The following is a 13,257-nucleotide window of genomic DNA, read 5'->3' as shown; positions in this document are numbered from 1 at the left end:
TACAAAATTTGAAATCGTGGGTTCGTGAGTTACTAATTTCTAAAATTTGTCCTTGTGAGTTATTCACCAAAAAGTGTGTCCTATAGACTTCATTTTCTCCAAAATTGGGTGTTAGCCCAATTTCTTGATGAATTAAACGATCAAGTCCTCCTCAATCTAAATTTTGTTTTAAACTAGCCATATCCCGTCTTTAGGTCTGTGGTTTGGGGCCTACGGCGGTCCGGCCCACAATCATTTTATTATAAGTAGTACCCTGAAATGATCTCTCTTACCGCATAAACCCTAAAAAAAAACCAAACCATCTCCATCCAATGGCGACAGCGGCCGCACGTCCCTTGGTAACCGTCCAAAAACTGGAGGGAGAAATGGAAACGGATGGATCAAATTCCCTCCCACTCCCTGACGTAATGAAAGCATCCATCCGACCCGACATAGTCAACTATGTCCACTCCAACATTTCAAAGAACAGCCGTCAACCATATGCAGTCAGTAGACGTGCAGGACACCAGACATCTGCAGAGTCATGGGGTACCGGTCGTGCCGTTTCACGTATCCCACGTGTCCCTGGTGGAGGTACCCATCGTGCCGGTCAAGGTGCTTTTGGTAACATGTGTAGAGGTGGACGTATGTTTGCTCCAACACAAATCTGGCGACGTTGGCATAGGAAGATTAATATGAATCAGAAAAGATACGCAGTTGTGTCTGCACTCGCTGCTTCGGCTGTTCCTTCACTTGTTTTGGCACGTGGACATAAGATTGAGAATGTACCTGAGATTCCACTTGTTGTTGGTGACTCTGCTGAGGGTGTCGAAAAGACTAGTGCCGCTATTAAGGTTTTGAAACAGATTGGTGCTTATGCTGATGCCGAGAAGGCCAAGGACAGCGAGAAAATTCGCCCCGGAAAGGGTAAGATGAGGAACCGTAGGTATGTTTCTAAAAAAGGTCCTTTGATTGTTTACGGTACTGAGGGAAGTAAGATTGTTAAGGCATTTAGGAACATTCCTGGAGTTGAGGTTGCTAATGTGGAGAGGCTTAATCTTTTGAAGCTCGCACCGGGTGGTCATCTTGGTAGGTTTATTATCTGGACTAAGTCGGCTTTTGAGAAGTTGGATTCGATTTATGGGTCGTTTGATAAGCCATCTGAGAAGAAGAAGGGTTATGTATTGCCACGGTCTAAGATGGTTAATGCTGATTTGTCGAGGATTATTAATTCCGATGAGGTTCAGTCTGTGGTCAGACCAATTAACAATGAAGTGAAGAGGGCTCCAATGAAGAAGAACCCATTGAAGAACTTGAATGTTCTTCTCAAGTTGAACCCATATGCAAAGACTGCTAGGAGGATGGCTCTTCTTGCCGAGGCGGAGCGTGTTAAGGCTAAGAAGGAGAAGCTTGACAAGAAGAGGAAAGTTGTCCCCAAGGTATATCACAACTCTGTTTTCATTTTACTTATTTTAAATTTAATACTACACTGCTTGAGTGCTTGGCGTTTTCGTTTGGTTTTATAATGTTATTAGTTGGCTGTAGGTTTATTTTGTATAAATCAGAATGCACTTCCATTGCTTCTCATCTGAAATACGTGTTATACATATGTTAACACTATACATAAAGTATAAGTCTGAAATTGAAGTGCACTTACGTTGCTTTACATTTTAACACTATACATATAAATATGTTTTAATATCCGGAACCTATATCACCGATTGTCGTTTTTGTCACTTGGACTTTATTTAAATTTTGGTTTTAATTTATTCATCGCAATTGATGCTAAATGGTTTGCAGAAACATGTGTTTTTTTTTTTAATAATTTGGTTCGCCATGAAATTTTACTCTAGCTTTCGGTTTTTATCCAAATGAGGTTGTATATTTGTATTTGGCTGCAGTAACTAGTCTCCAGTGTTAGATTTATTGGGAAGTGTGGGTTGCTTTGAATTTCAGATGTAAATTTTTTAGAGTTAGGTGGCTGAATGTAATGTGTATCCTTCTGTGTTTGGGGTTGTGTTCGGGTGATAGGAGTTCATTAGGGTGAAAGTTCAATTTGTTCCAACTGAATGCTACATCAAACTACAAAGGTTGTTCTTTGTCCTCTTATAGCAATCTTCATGCTGATGTTCTTGTCTGAATAATTTTTGAACTATTTTTATCCCAAGCTGAGTAACATTGACACGGGTATGTGTGTCAGTATCCAACTTGGGGACCTATATGAAGTTGGACAAAGGGACACAGCTAAGTAACTATCTTTAATAAACAACTATGAGCTAATTCTCTTCTTACATATAAGTAACTATGCATGTAGCATATTGTGAAGCTCTGACCATGTTAATAGATTGTTTTCTTAGTCTTTTAGGGTTTAGAGTAAACCCTAGTTTGAAATCATACACACAATGTGTCCTTGTGTGTCGGACACAATACATAAGTTGGAGGAAAAGCGAGTTTAGGCTTATTGTTTGTCCAAATATAGATTCTTTTTTAAGCTATAAGTTATGTTTGGCATGTGTTAAGTGTTACCTAAGGGGAGAGGAATTCGTGACAATCCTCCAATTAGTTTTCAATTAATTCTGATTACTTGACCTAGTTGTTCCTTGACCGATTAGAATCCGATTTTCTTCTTAGGACATGTTTAAATTGAAATACGTTAAACAATAGGAATGCTAGTGAGCTACCTCCAAGGGTAATTGCTACCTCTATAGTAGACAAAGCAAGATAGTCGCACACAATTTTGACCAGTTATTACTTTTAACAAATGTTTTCCACTTCTTTTCATTCCCCACCATCGTCACTGGCCTCAGTCTTCATTTTACTGATTCTTTATATTACATTGTTTTGAGTTTTTGATTACCTTAGTTTGTGGTATCTGTTGTTCAGTTTTTCATTATGTATTTTTTTCTTCGTTGTGTAGGTTTGTAGTATAAGTTAGAAATTGAAGTGCACTTCCAATGCATGGGATTTGGAAGTGCATAATAAATGTTCTCACATGTGTTATCATTTTATTTTGGTATCCTATTCTGATGGTTTGCTGACGTATTTATATTTGGATAATGTGGGAAATCTGATGGTTGTAAATTCTTTTTGACTTACATTCTATGGCTTCTTAGTGATCTTGATATTTGATAAATTGTTCCTATCTCTGGCATTTGTTTATAATACTGCTAATCTATGTTTATAACTTTATATTAGTAATCATGTTACACATATTTACTTTTAATTTATTTGTTACTTTTTTGCTGTTTTTAGAGGTGTTATGCATATGCAATATTTGGTAGATAGCAGCTAATATATGCCCTTTCAGAACAGGCGTTATACATGCCTTTTTGTGGTCGCAATTGAGAAAGATAACTACTGTTCATGTTTAATGCTAGTGTTTTAAATATCTATATTTTCCTTCATTTTTTTATCTTGAAATTTGTCCCATTATGAATAAGTGTTGATACCTAAGAATGAATTTGTGTTACCAATTACCATAACTCTTGAGATAGTTGTTAGAGTTGTTTTTCCAGCATCCGCTTCTGTTTTTTATATGCTTCTTCGGTGGATATTGCTGTTCACGATACTTCAATTTGTTTATTGTTTTCCCAAATTGTGTACATTAACAGTTCTTCATAATATTTCTATTTGCTTATTGGTTATCCAAATTGTGTAGGTTAACAGTTGGTGTTGTACTTCAGAAGCTGTTTTTATTGTTATTCATGTTTAAAGTGCATATACTACGATCTAAAGAAAAAATAAAGTGCATATAATGATATGGAGTTTTTCTTTTTATTTTGTTACTGTAGGAGGAGGCGGCTGCTATAAAGGCTGCAGGCAAAGCATGGTACCAGACGATGATCTCTGACAGCGACTACACTGAGTTTGACAACTTCTCCAAGTGGCTAGGTGTTTCCCAGTGATGACCTTTTATTTTATTAGTTTAGTATGTTGTTTCCTTTTAGAAATAGTGAAGATCCTGTTGCAGTTATGGATATGTTGTTGGAGTATTTACTATCTTATTAGTGAGAGCAAGTTTAGAAGGGGGGAGGGAAAGTGCAAACAAGGGATGTTCTGGCATGCATTGGCCTGACCCACTCCCCTCTCTTTCGTTGTTATTTACTTTTTCTTGATTTACAATTTTGCTGAGAATGTTGACATGGTTATAGTTATTTTTAATAATGTCGCATGGTACATTTTATGGTCTATCACTCAAGTTGTGACTTCTCTGCCATGGCCACTTGATCGTAGTTTAGTAACTGCTCGAACAAAACTTAGCTGTTCCTGAAGATCCTTTTGGAAATGAATATGATTTTATATTAGGCTTCAAATGAGACTAGTGAAGTTTAACTGGCCTCTGTTGAGTTACTTTGCGCGCGTTGAACATTTGTTGAGTGAATGAGTGGTTGATTTTCGCCCCTTTTCTTGACCGTTTATCTAAGAAGTAGCAGCTAGAAGCTGCTTTTGATGCCACATTCTCTAATTTTCGTCTGGAAACTAGAACATTTTCTACCTTAGGGAAGATGAAGCTTTAAAACTTCACCTAGTTTGGATGTTGGAGTTTTTAGGTGTCATAGAATGCGAGCAGTTAATTATCTAAGTATACACTCCAGTTAGGGCAATTTATACTTCCTGTTGTTTCCAGACATCCTCACTTTGTGCAATCCCTACATGAGTATGAATGTGTATGTCTATAGAGTTGTAGAGTATGAAAATGTGTATGGCCGGAGCCATCCACACTTTGTACAATCCCTTTTCATAGTAAAATGTGTAAATTTCAGATTTCATTCCTAGTTGCTTGTTTGCATTTGATTACAAAAGGCCCATGCAACTCACAGTACAGAAAGCCCTGTTGAACACATTTTGAGTTCATTACAAGTGCAGGTGGATAACCTTCCCTGTTGACGCATGCACCACTCGGAACCGTGATTTCATCAAATAAATGGGATATGAGAAGGGAAAAAATTAATAACAGTCCCAGGGATGGTGGCACTATAATGTTGATTCCTTGTTCAGTCCACATTCCACAATGATCTCTGGTGTCTGTCTAGTCCACATTCCACAATGATCTCTGGTGTGTCTGTGGAGTGGGCTACGACTGGAGCATTAACTACCTCCTAAAATTAGGATTTTAGTGGACTTTGTTGTTTCTTGTGTTTGACCTATGCAAATTTGTTGGTTGTGTGCATCATGGTGATTATTGTTGGGTCCTATTATTGACAGACCCCAGATCACTGTTCTAAAAATCGGCGGCCGCCTAGGCGGTCTCTAGGTGCTAGGCGGTGCCTAACCGACTCGCCTACGCCCTAGTCGTTTAAAAAATCGGTGGACCGATTAGGCGGTCTAGTCAGTTTTTTTTTTTTTTTTTTGAATGATTAAATGTCGAAAAATAAAGGCCCGTGTAGACCTAAGATTTGAATGAGTTTAAAAAACTCAAGTCTAATGTAAATTATATGCCATTATATAACAATGAGTATGTTTTTATATGAAGTCAATATTCTTCAACTTTTACGCATTTTTGTAATAAGTATTTTTGTTTGTGTTTATTTTTTGAGTTATGGTAAATGATTTTCTTCATTTATTGTAGTATATGTGTGCCCACTGCCGGACTACCACCTAGCGTTTTTTTAGAACACTGTCCCAAATTGTGTTGGGCAGACTCCGACCCAACTTGGGGTCTGTAATTATGTTGGGCACAACATAGAGTCCAATACACCTCCAACCAACAATAGCCCGAACCAAAGGAAACCGGAGAACCGCTTAACACCAGTTACCTTCGTCACCTTCAGCCACCCTTTTCCAACCGATTGATTTCTCTCCCTCTCCCTCTCTCTCTCAACCACCATTTAAATCGCTTAGAACCTATAAATTTCTATAGCGTTTCAGAACGAAACCATGAAAGTGAAATTGCTATTCAGAACAAAGCCATGGAAATTGGCTGAAAGAAAATTGAACCATTCTCACTAGTTGTAAATGGCCGAAATAATCGAAAAATGGAAATGGGCAAACATCGTCCATAGTGTTTAACCTGGTTGTACCCAATGGACAAGGCTTCGCAATAATATCACTGATTTTCTTCATAGAATGGATAATGTGAAGTTTACTTGGAGGGATTGTGAACGAGAAGATGAAAGGAAGTTGGAAGTCTTGAAATTTTAACTGATTGAAGCTAAATTGTTAGAAACGGCACAATCATGCCAATCGAAATTGGTTCATACGACTTGTATATGCCGTTACAAGCACTCAAAAACGATTTGTGTAGGTCGATTCAAGACATATCCTGTGGATACTACAGTGCCGCCCCAAGACATTCCCAGTCGACTTGGTTCGGTCGATTCCAGACTTTTTCAGTCGTTACGACACTTGGAAGCAATGAAGTCAGAGGAATTCCGGATGACATTGCCAGCAATGCCACTATTAGCTTGTAACAATTCTTTCTTGTATCGAATACCATTGAGAGATTTCCTGACTGTAAATTGGTCGGGGAAGAAGCAATTCCTTAGGACAATAATGAACCTTTGGATACAGATATTTTTTCTAATGTGGATACAGAATTTTGGATTAACATGTGGGAGGTTCTTCTTTGTTAGTAAGTTCCAATTGTACTAGACGACATAGCTGGGCGCATTGATCACCTAAACCCAAACGACTTGGTGGTGTCTCCCCAACCCAATAATTCCAGCAAACCTTTCAAGGACCTCGTGGAAGTAAAAAAGGGCAAGTTCATGCCGTTTGGTTTGGTATACAACGACCTGTAAAGCATTTCGACACTACTGAATCGAATGTGCTCCCTTGCTTGAACACCGTTTTGAGTGTGAAAATATTGTCGGAAACAAATGTGTTATTGCAAAAAGGAATTTGGTTGGTTTCTTTATGATTGAATCTATGTTGAAACTTATCTAATTTGTTATGTAATCTGTTAGCTAGTGTAGACTGTCTAGATTTGAACTAGATCGATTTGATGTTTGTCTAATCGGTGATGTTATTTGCAAGACTCTAAGTCAGCTTTGAAAGTGTGGGATGGCTTTTCAGGTAAATAAGTTGCTCCTGTTTCGTCAGCACGCTGGCATCATTTAAGGCTAGGCTTGGTGATCTTCCTTGGATGTTAGAGTAGTAATAAGAGAGCTTGGTGTTAAGGTGTACGTCTTCGATAGTATATCATTATATTTTGTTGTTAGTTCTTGGTTGTCGATAACTATCATTCTATTGCGCTGCTAGTTCTTCTTGTACTTAACATAACTATTGCTAGTTATGTTAGAAAAATGGAAGTCGGTACATCATGCACTTTACATTGAAAACTTTGCAACCGACTCATTGTCCTTGAGCCTTACTTTAAATATATGTTAAGTACAAGATTAATTAGTTTCTTCTAAGCTCGGCCTTTCTCTTTTGTTCAACTTTTGTTGATGCGAATAATTTTTTAAGTTGTGTGTCTTGACGAAGAGTTTCTTGTAACCAAATTCCGATGTAGCTCCATTACTTGAATTGGCACTTATATGATTACCAGTTCTGAACTTGTAACATTTGAATTTTTATTCAGGCCTGAAACAAATTTAAAGCCTTGGGATGAGGAATTCGGAAGCTTCAAGCAAGGGTTTAGCTCATACTGCAAATTGGATGAAGAAGCGGCCACCAGACTTATATGAAAATACAAAAATAGTCGTAGTAGAATGACTGTTGAAGATGGACTTGTAGTCGCTAGCAGATTGAATCTATGTACACCCGGCAAAACTCTTGTATATAGTGTTTGTTTTTTAGACGATCAATTTTTTTTTTGAACTTACATTAATCGCATAAAGAAGTTGATTTAATAACTTTTGTTATATATATTATAAAGTTAAATGACTTTTGGAAAGTGATAGATGAAATTTATAGAGATGATTTCGACATGTACGACTTGAGTGGGTCAATTCAAGAATTTTCCAATCGACACTGTAGTGCCGCTCCAAGGACAATTTTCCGGAACACTTTTTCAAGCTACTTGAGACAACCACTTATGCGATTGAGGTCACTTGTTTTTAGAATTAGATGCAAAACTTTTGCTTCTGGTGAGAATGCAGGAGATAAGGAACAATTAATGGCAGAAGTCGATAATGAACTTGGTTGTGCTGATGCCCAGGAGAGTTCTGTTAACATAGTTTCCTCCTCAGCATTAGTCGTTTTTCATCCTGCACAGGAAAAGGATGCAATCTGGAATGACTCCTCTGTGCCCAATCAGCAAGATAGTGTAGCTGACTTCACTACCACTCTACCACCCTCTCCAAATCGGTTTCAGATTCTAGCTGAAGCAGACACTCAGTTGAAGGGAAACTGGGCTGATCAGGTTGAAAATGATGGATGGCAAGTCAGCTCAAAGAAGGGATACAAGCCCAAGTGGCAGGTCCAGGATTTGCCTGTACCAAATACAAGGGCTAAGACCTTTTCCTCCTCCAAGAAATGAATATATTATACTGGAATGTGAGGGGAGTTAAAAGACAAGAACCTTGGTATCACATTGAGGATCTAGTCTCAACTCATAACCCTGATCTTCTTTGTATAGCAGAACCTCTTATAAAGCCACCTACTATACTCCCCCCCCCTGTATTTAGTAAATATGGCTTTAGTTCAACTTTCTTGCATAATTACACCCCTCAAAGGGTCAGTAATCTATGGATTTTTTGGCGAAATGAATGAACCATTACTCTTGTCAGCCTATCTCATCAGCATATCACAGTAAGAGTAAATAAGTTCCTTATTTCTTTTGTGCATGCTAACAGTTCTTATGGTATTCGCAGAGTACTATGGCAATATCTCTCTCAGCTAGGTTTAAATAAAGAAGCTTGGGTAGTTATTGGCGACTTCAATATAGTCACTTTTGTAGCAGAAAGAAAAGGTGGTTGTTCTCCTTGTATATCGGCTATGAATAACTTTAACAACTTAATCCACTCGAATGCTCTCCTCGACTCTACCTCATTGGGCTTTAAGTACTCATGGTGCAACAACAGATGGGGTAGTAAAAGGATGCTTCAGAAGCTGGACAGAATGTTGGTTAATCAAGGATGGCAGGAAGGGAATGCTGGATGGGGGAGTAAAATTCTTACAAGAAGGCATTCAGATCACAGCCCTATTGTAGGTTGGAACACTCGAATCCCCAAACCATACAACATCCTCTATCGCTTTAGAAAGGCTTGGATTTCTCATGAATCTCTCAAGGCAGTGGTTGAAGCAAGCTAGAATGAACCTCTTTATGATGTGGCCATTAGAAAAGTGGTAAAAAAACTCAAAAGACTCTAGCAGAAGTTGAAATACGGGAGCTTTGATGTTTTTGGCAACCATGCTCAGCACCTCAAGCAACTTGAAGAAGAAATGGCCCAGATTCTCAAGGACCAAGAAAATAACCCCTCAGACTCCAATTTACAACAAATGGAATTTGATAAAGCTATGGAGATAGAAGCAGCCATCAAGGTCTCCACTGCCATGGCCAAAGAGAAAGCCAGATTGTCTGATGCATTCGAGGGAGAACGAAACTCTGCCTACTTCCATGCCACCATCCAAATGCGTCTTGCAAAAGCGCCGATAACAAAAATAAAAAATAAGGAAGGCACTTTTCTCAAGAACCAAGATCACATCAAAGAGTACATTGTTGAAGCCTACCAGGAAAAGTATAAGTTCCAAGGAGTGGAAATGGATGAAGCTCTCATGAACCTGATTCCGAATTTGGTAACAGAGGCGGATAATGCCACTCTTTCAGCCATTCCTACTAGAGAAGACGTGAGAGCATCAATTTTTTCCATGGATGCAAATAGTGCCCCAGGCCCAGATGGATTTCAAGGCATCTTTTATCATACTTTCTGGAGTATCATTGGACAGGATGTAAGTTATGCAGTTATTTCTTTTTTTAGAGATAATGTTCTCCTAAAAGGCATGAACTCTAGCTTTCTTGTTCTAGTGCCTAAAGTAACAAATGCTATTGATGTAAACAAGTTTAGGCCAATATACTTGAGTAATTTCTTGTTCAAGATTATCACTAAGAATATTTCTCTGAGAATTAACCCTATAGTGAGCAAAATCATGTGAGCAAAATCATTAGCGGAGAACAACTTGCTTTCATACAAAGCAGAACAGGCACAGTGGGCATTGCTCTAGCCTCGGAAATGATCAACGAACTGGACAAGAAGACTAGAGGAGAAAATGTAGGCATGAAGCTAGATATTACTCAAGCATTTGACTATCTCAGCTGGGAGTTCTTAATTGAAGTTCTTAGAAGGTTTGGGTTCTGTGAGCAATGGTGGGATCTCTACTCTTCTCCAAAGTGCTAACATATCAGTTATGATAAATGGTGGACCTTGTGGATTTTTTGAGGTTGGTAGAGATCTCAGACAGGGTGATCCCCTATCACCCATTCTCTTCGATCTCACGGAAGATGTGCTAAGCAGGGGTGTTAACTGGTGATAGACACGTAGATGTTATATATATCTACGCCCAATTTTATACTAGTTAGTTAGTTCGTTTAATTTATTCATTTGACTTAATTAGTGTGTTTTTAGTGATTTTGCAGGATCGGAAGTAACTTAATTAAAAGTGTTGAAACTGTCGAGATTCGAAGATATTAGTGTGTGTACGTTGATATAGTTCAGTGGAGGTATCCCATGTTGGTCAAGATATTGTTTGCGTGCATTGGATTTGGCCTTGTTGTTTGCTAATGAGAATTTGGACTCGGTACCTTACTACCTTAGCACCTGATCAGTAACAAGGCTATGGCTATGAGTATTTGGTGAATGCACATAAAGCCAAGATTTAAGTGAGGACGTGACCAGAAAAGGGTGCTGTAAAGTTGGGCCCAATTAAGTAAACGAGACACAAAAGAATTAATGGAAATGGGCCCATGGCTTATGGGCTTAAGGACACCCACGTGACTAGCATCCAGTAAAGCCCAACTACCATAAGCTACTATCTACCTAGCTACTTGGAGCATTGGATCGCCAGTACCTATCTCTCCGATTTCTATGTTCTTTTCTTACGAAGAGAACCCAAAACCCCATCTAATTCCCTTACAAAAATCAGCACACAATCTCTTTTGCAGCGAATCTACTAACCCTTAATAAACCCGCACCACCTGATCACCCATTCATTAAAACCCTTCTAATTCCAATTCCCTTTTGGTACGAAAACAGGACCCGATTCTTATTAAGAGTCGTGAGCAATTTAATCTCGGGATTTCCAATTCGGTTCGAATCACTCACATATGTTCCACCAAACTCTATCTTTCCAATTGGACTCAACCAAACCTCTATATATACAAGTAAAAACCAAAGGGAGGAGGATCTTTGGAGAGCACAAATTGGAGCCGAGAGCAGCAGACGAAGTAGAGAAGAAGATATCAAAGCGGGATTATGGTTTTGTCGATGATTTATTCTTCTTTTATTTTCGTGTTGCAAGTTATCATGTCTAGCTAAATTCTAAGCTAGGGCTTAGATGAAGCCCTAGACTTGCGTAGGTTTTTCTATGTTTAATTGGGTTATTGTTCTCTGACTTAAGTTTTACAGTAAATTATTAATTGAATTTTTTGATTTCTGTAGAAATTCTATCATTGATTATATCCTGCATATTTAATCTATGTCTAGACTAGTCAATTGTTGGATTAAGTTTCTGTTGATATCAAGGCATCGGTTCTAAAGTATATTTAAACCTGTGAGAAGTTGTGCTGTAAAAAGACAATTTTTGCTAGTGGTTTATATTTATTTGCTGAAATTCAATTAATACGATTTGTTAGAATTGTTTAAGAATTACATGTTCACATCTTCGAGAAAGCAAGGGTTGCCTTTTCCTCATGCTACTTGTAATAAAAAGAGAACTTTGAAATTAATTAAACTAAGATAATCTACAATGGTCTAGGGTGGATTCGAAAGCCTTAGTGTTTTCTTCATTGATAGTTAATCCATATTTTTATTGCTTTCGTAGTTAATAGTTTAATTGCATTGCTTAGTCAATAATTAGATTAAATCATACATAAAAAAATTGGTGGAATTAGTTAAATATAATTTTAATACTCGTTTGTCCGAAGTAGCAATCCCTGTGGGATCGACCCGTTTGACGCAACTATTTTCAACGATAGCTGTGCGCTTGCGGTTTATTTATAGGGTTAGATTAGTCTATTAATTTAGACTGACTAATTTCCTATCAACTGGCTATTTCATCATGGCAACACACATGACTGCAGATGGAAAATGCCCCAGTCCCACTCACATTTTATTTGTAGATGATGTGTTCATCTTTGCGAATGGGGATATCCGAGGATTGAGACATCGAAAAAATCTTCTTAATTCCTATGAACAGTCAGCAGGCCAATATTTCAACTCTTCGAAAAGCAAGCTGTTCTTAGGTGCCATGACAAGAGATAAAAAAGCAAGAGTAGCTGAACTCTTCAAATTCACTGAAAGAACCCTCCCTGAGAAATACTTGGGTGCCCCGATCTTCAAAGGCAAGGTAACTAGAGCCAACATTCAGATATTGGTGGACAAAGTTAAAAGAAGAGCGAGTGGCTGAGTGGGCAGAATGCTTTCTTTTCAAGGAAGGGTGGTCATTGCTTAGTCAATCCTTAACAGTCTACAAGTGTATAACATGTCAGTGTACAAGTGGCCTTCAAAGTGCATCAAAGACTTTGAAGTTGCCATTAGAAATTTTGTTTGGTCGGGTAATCCTACTGTCAGAAAAGGTGTCACTCTTAAATGGGAAAAGGTGTGTAAACCTCTGTAGGAAGTGGGGGTTAGGACTCAGGAAACTCAAGGAGCTTAATCTAGCTCTACTCATGAAACTTGTTTGGGCTTTTATCACAGGATCCACTGAATGGGGTCTGTTTATGCAAGCAAAATTCACAATGGCTTCAGGAGATCGATTGGGTAACCTACTACAAAAAATCCTCTATCTGGCCGGGTATAAGATGGGCTCTTAAGGAGATGACACCTTACTTGGGTTGGTATGTGGGTCAAGGAAAGAACATCAGATTGTGGCAAGACAACTAGACTGGTATTGATCTAGGGGATATAGTCGATGGCATCAACTACAAGCTCTTAAAATCCAAGGTTTCAGACATCATTATCGAGGGCACATGGAACTTTCCAGTCCAAGTACAACAAGTCTTCGCAAGAGCTGGCATAGACCTTAGATCCTTGCCACCGGCTTCTGGGGATGAAGAGGACTCTCGAATATGGAAACCCACAATAGATGGAAGATTCACAGTTAAATCTGCCTATGATACCATCAGACGCAGAGGTCAAGCAGTGAATTGGCATAAAAGGGTTTAGAACAAATACCTGC

The 13,257-nt window shown here is 38.4% G+C and overlaps 2 protein-coding genes and 1 long non-coding RNA gene across 3 annotated transcripts; all 3 read left to right on the top strand.

The window, feature by feature from the left end:
* Positions 1-266: 266 nt before the first annotated feature.
* LOC147493354 (large ribosomal subunit protein uL4) lies at positions 267-4,169 on the top strand. Its single transcript, XM_086565065.1, has 2 exons — positions 267-1,418; positions 3,771-4,169. The coding sequence occupies exons 1-2, from the start codon at positions 312-314 to the stop codon at positions 3,882-3,884; spliced, it is 1,221 nt and encodes a 406-aa protein (XP_086421191.1). The 5' UTR covers positions 267-311; the 3' UTR covers positions 3,885-4,169.
* A 2,812-nt stretch (positions 4,170-6,981) lies between these two features.
* Positions 6,982-7,816, top strand: LOC147493353 (uncharacterized). Its single transcript, XR_015198079.1, has 2 exons — positions 6,982-7,100; positions 7,502-7,816. It is a non-coding gene; the product is annotated as an uncharacterized LOC147493353 (long non-coding RNA).
* A 4,334-nt stretch (positions 7,817-12,150) lies between these two features.
* On the top strand, positions 12,151-12,486 carry LOC147493352 (uncharacterized). The gene has a single exon (XM_086567833.1). It carries the CDS (start codon positions 12,151-12,153, stop codon positions 12,484-12,486), a length of 336 nt encoding a protein of 111 aa, XP_086423959.1.
* The last annotated feature ends 771 nt before the right edge of the window (positions 12,487-13,257 follow it).

This window comes from Coptis chinensis, chromosome 6 (genome assembly GCF_015680905.1).
Source record: "Coptis chinensis isolate HL-2020 chromosome 6, ASM1568090v1, whole genome shotgun sequence".
Classification (NCBI taxonomy): Eukaryota; Viridiplantae; Streptophyta; class Magnoliopsida; order Ranunculales; family Ranunculaceae; genus Coptis; species Coptis chinensis.
The sequence above is the reverse complement of the archived record's forward strand: the minus strand, read 5'-3'. Positions and strand labels throughout refer to the sequence as shown.

What these genes read in the sequence shown, in the direction of transcription:
- LOC147493354 (XM_086565065.1), top strand. Translation starts at nt 312, where the DNA reads ATGGCGACAGCGGCCGCACGTCCCTTGGTAACCGTCCAAAAACTGGAG. An exon ending in AGAGGAAAGTTGTCCCCAAG is followed by an intron (nt 1,419 to 3,770) that starts GTATATCACAAC and finishes TTGTTACTGTAG; the next exon opens with GAGGAGGCGGCTGCTATAAA.
- LOC147493352 (XM_086567833.1), top strand. Translation starts at nt 12,151, where the DNA reads ATGACTGCAGATGGAAAATGCCCCAGTCCCACTCACATTTTATTTGTA.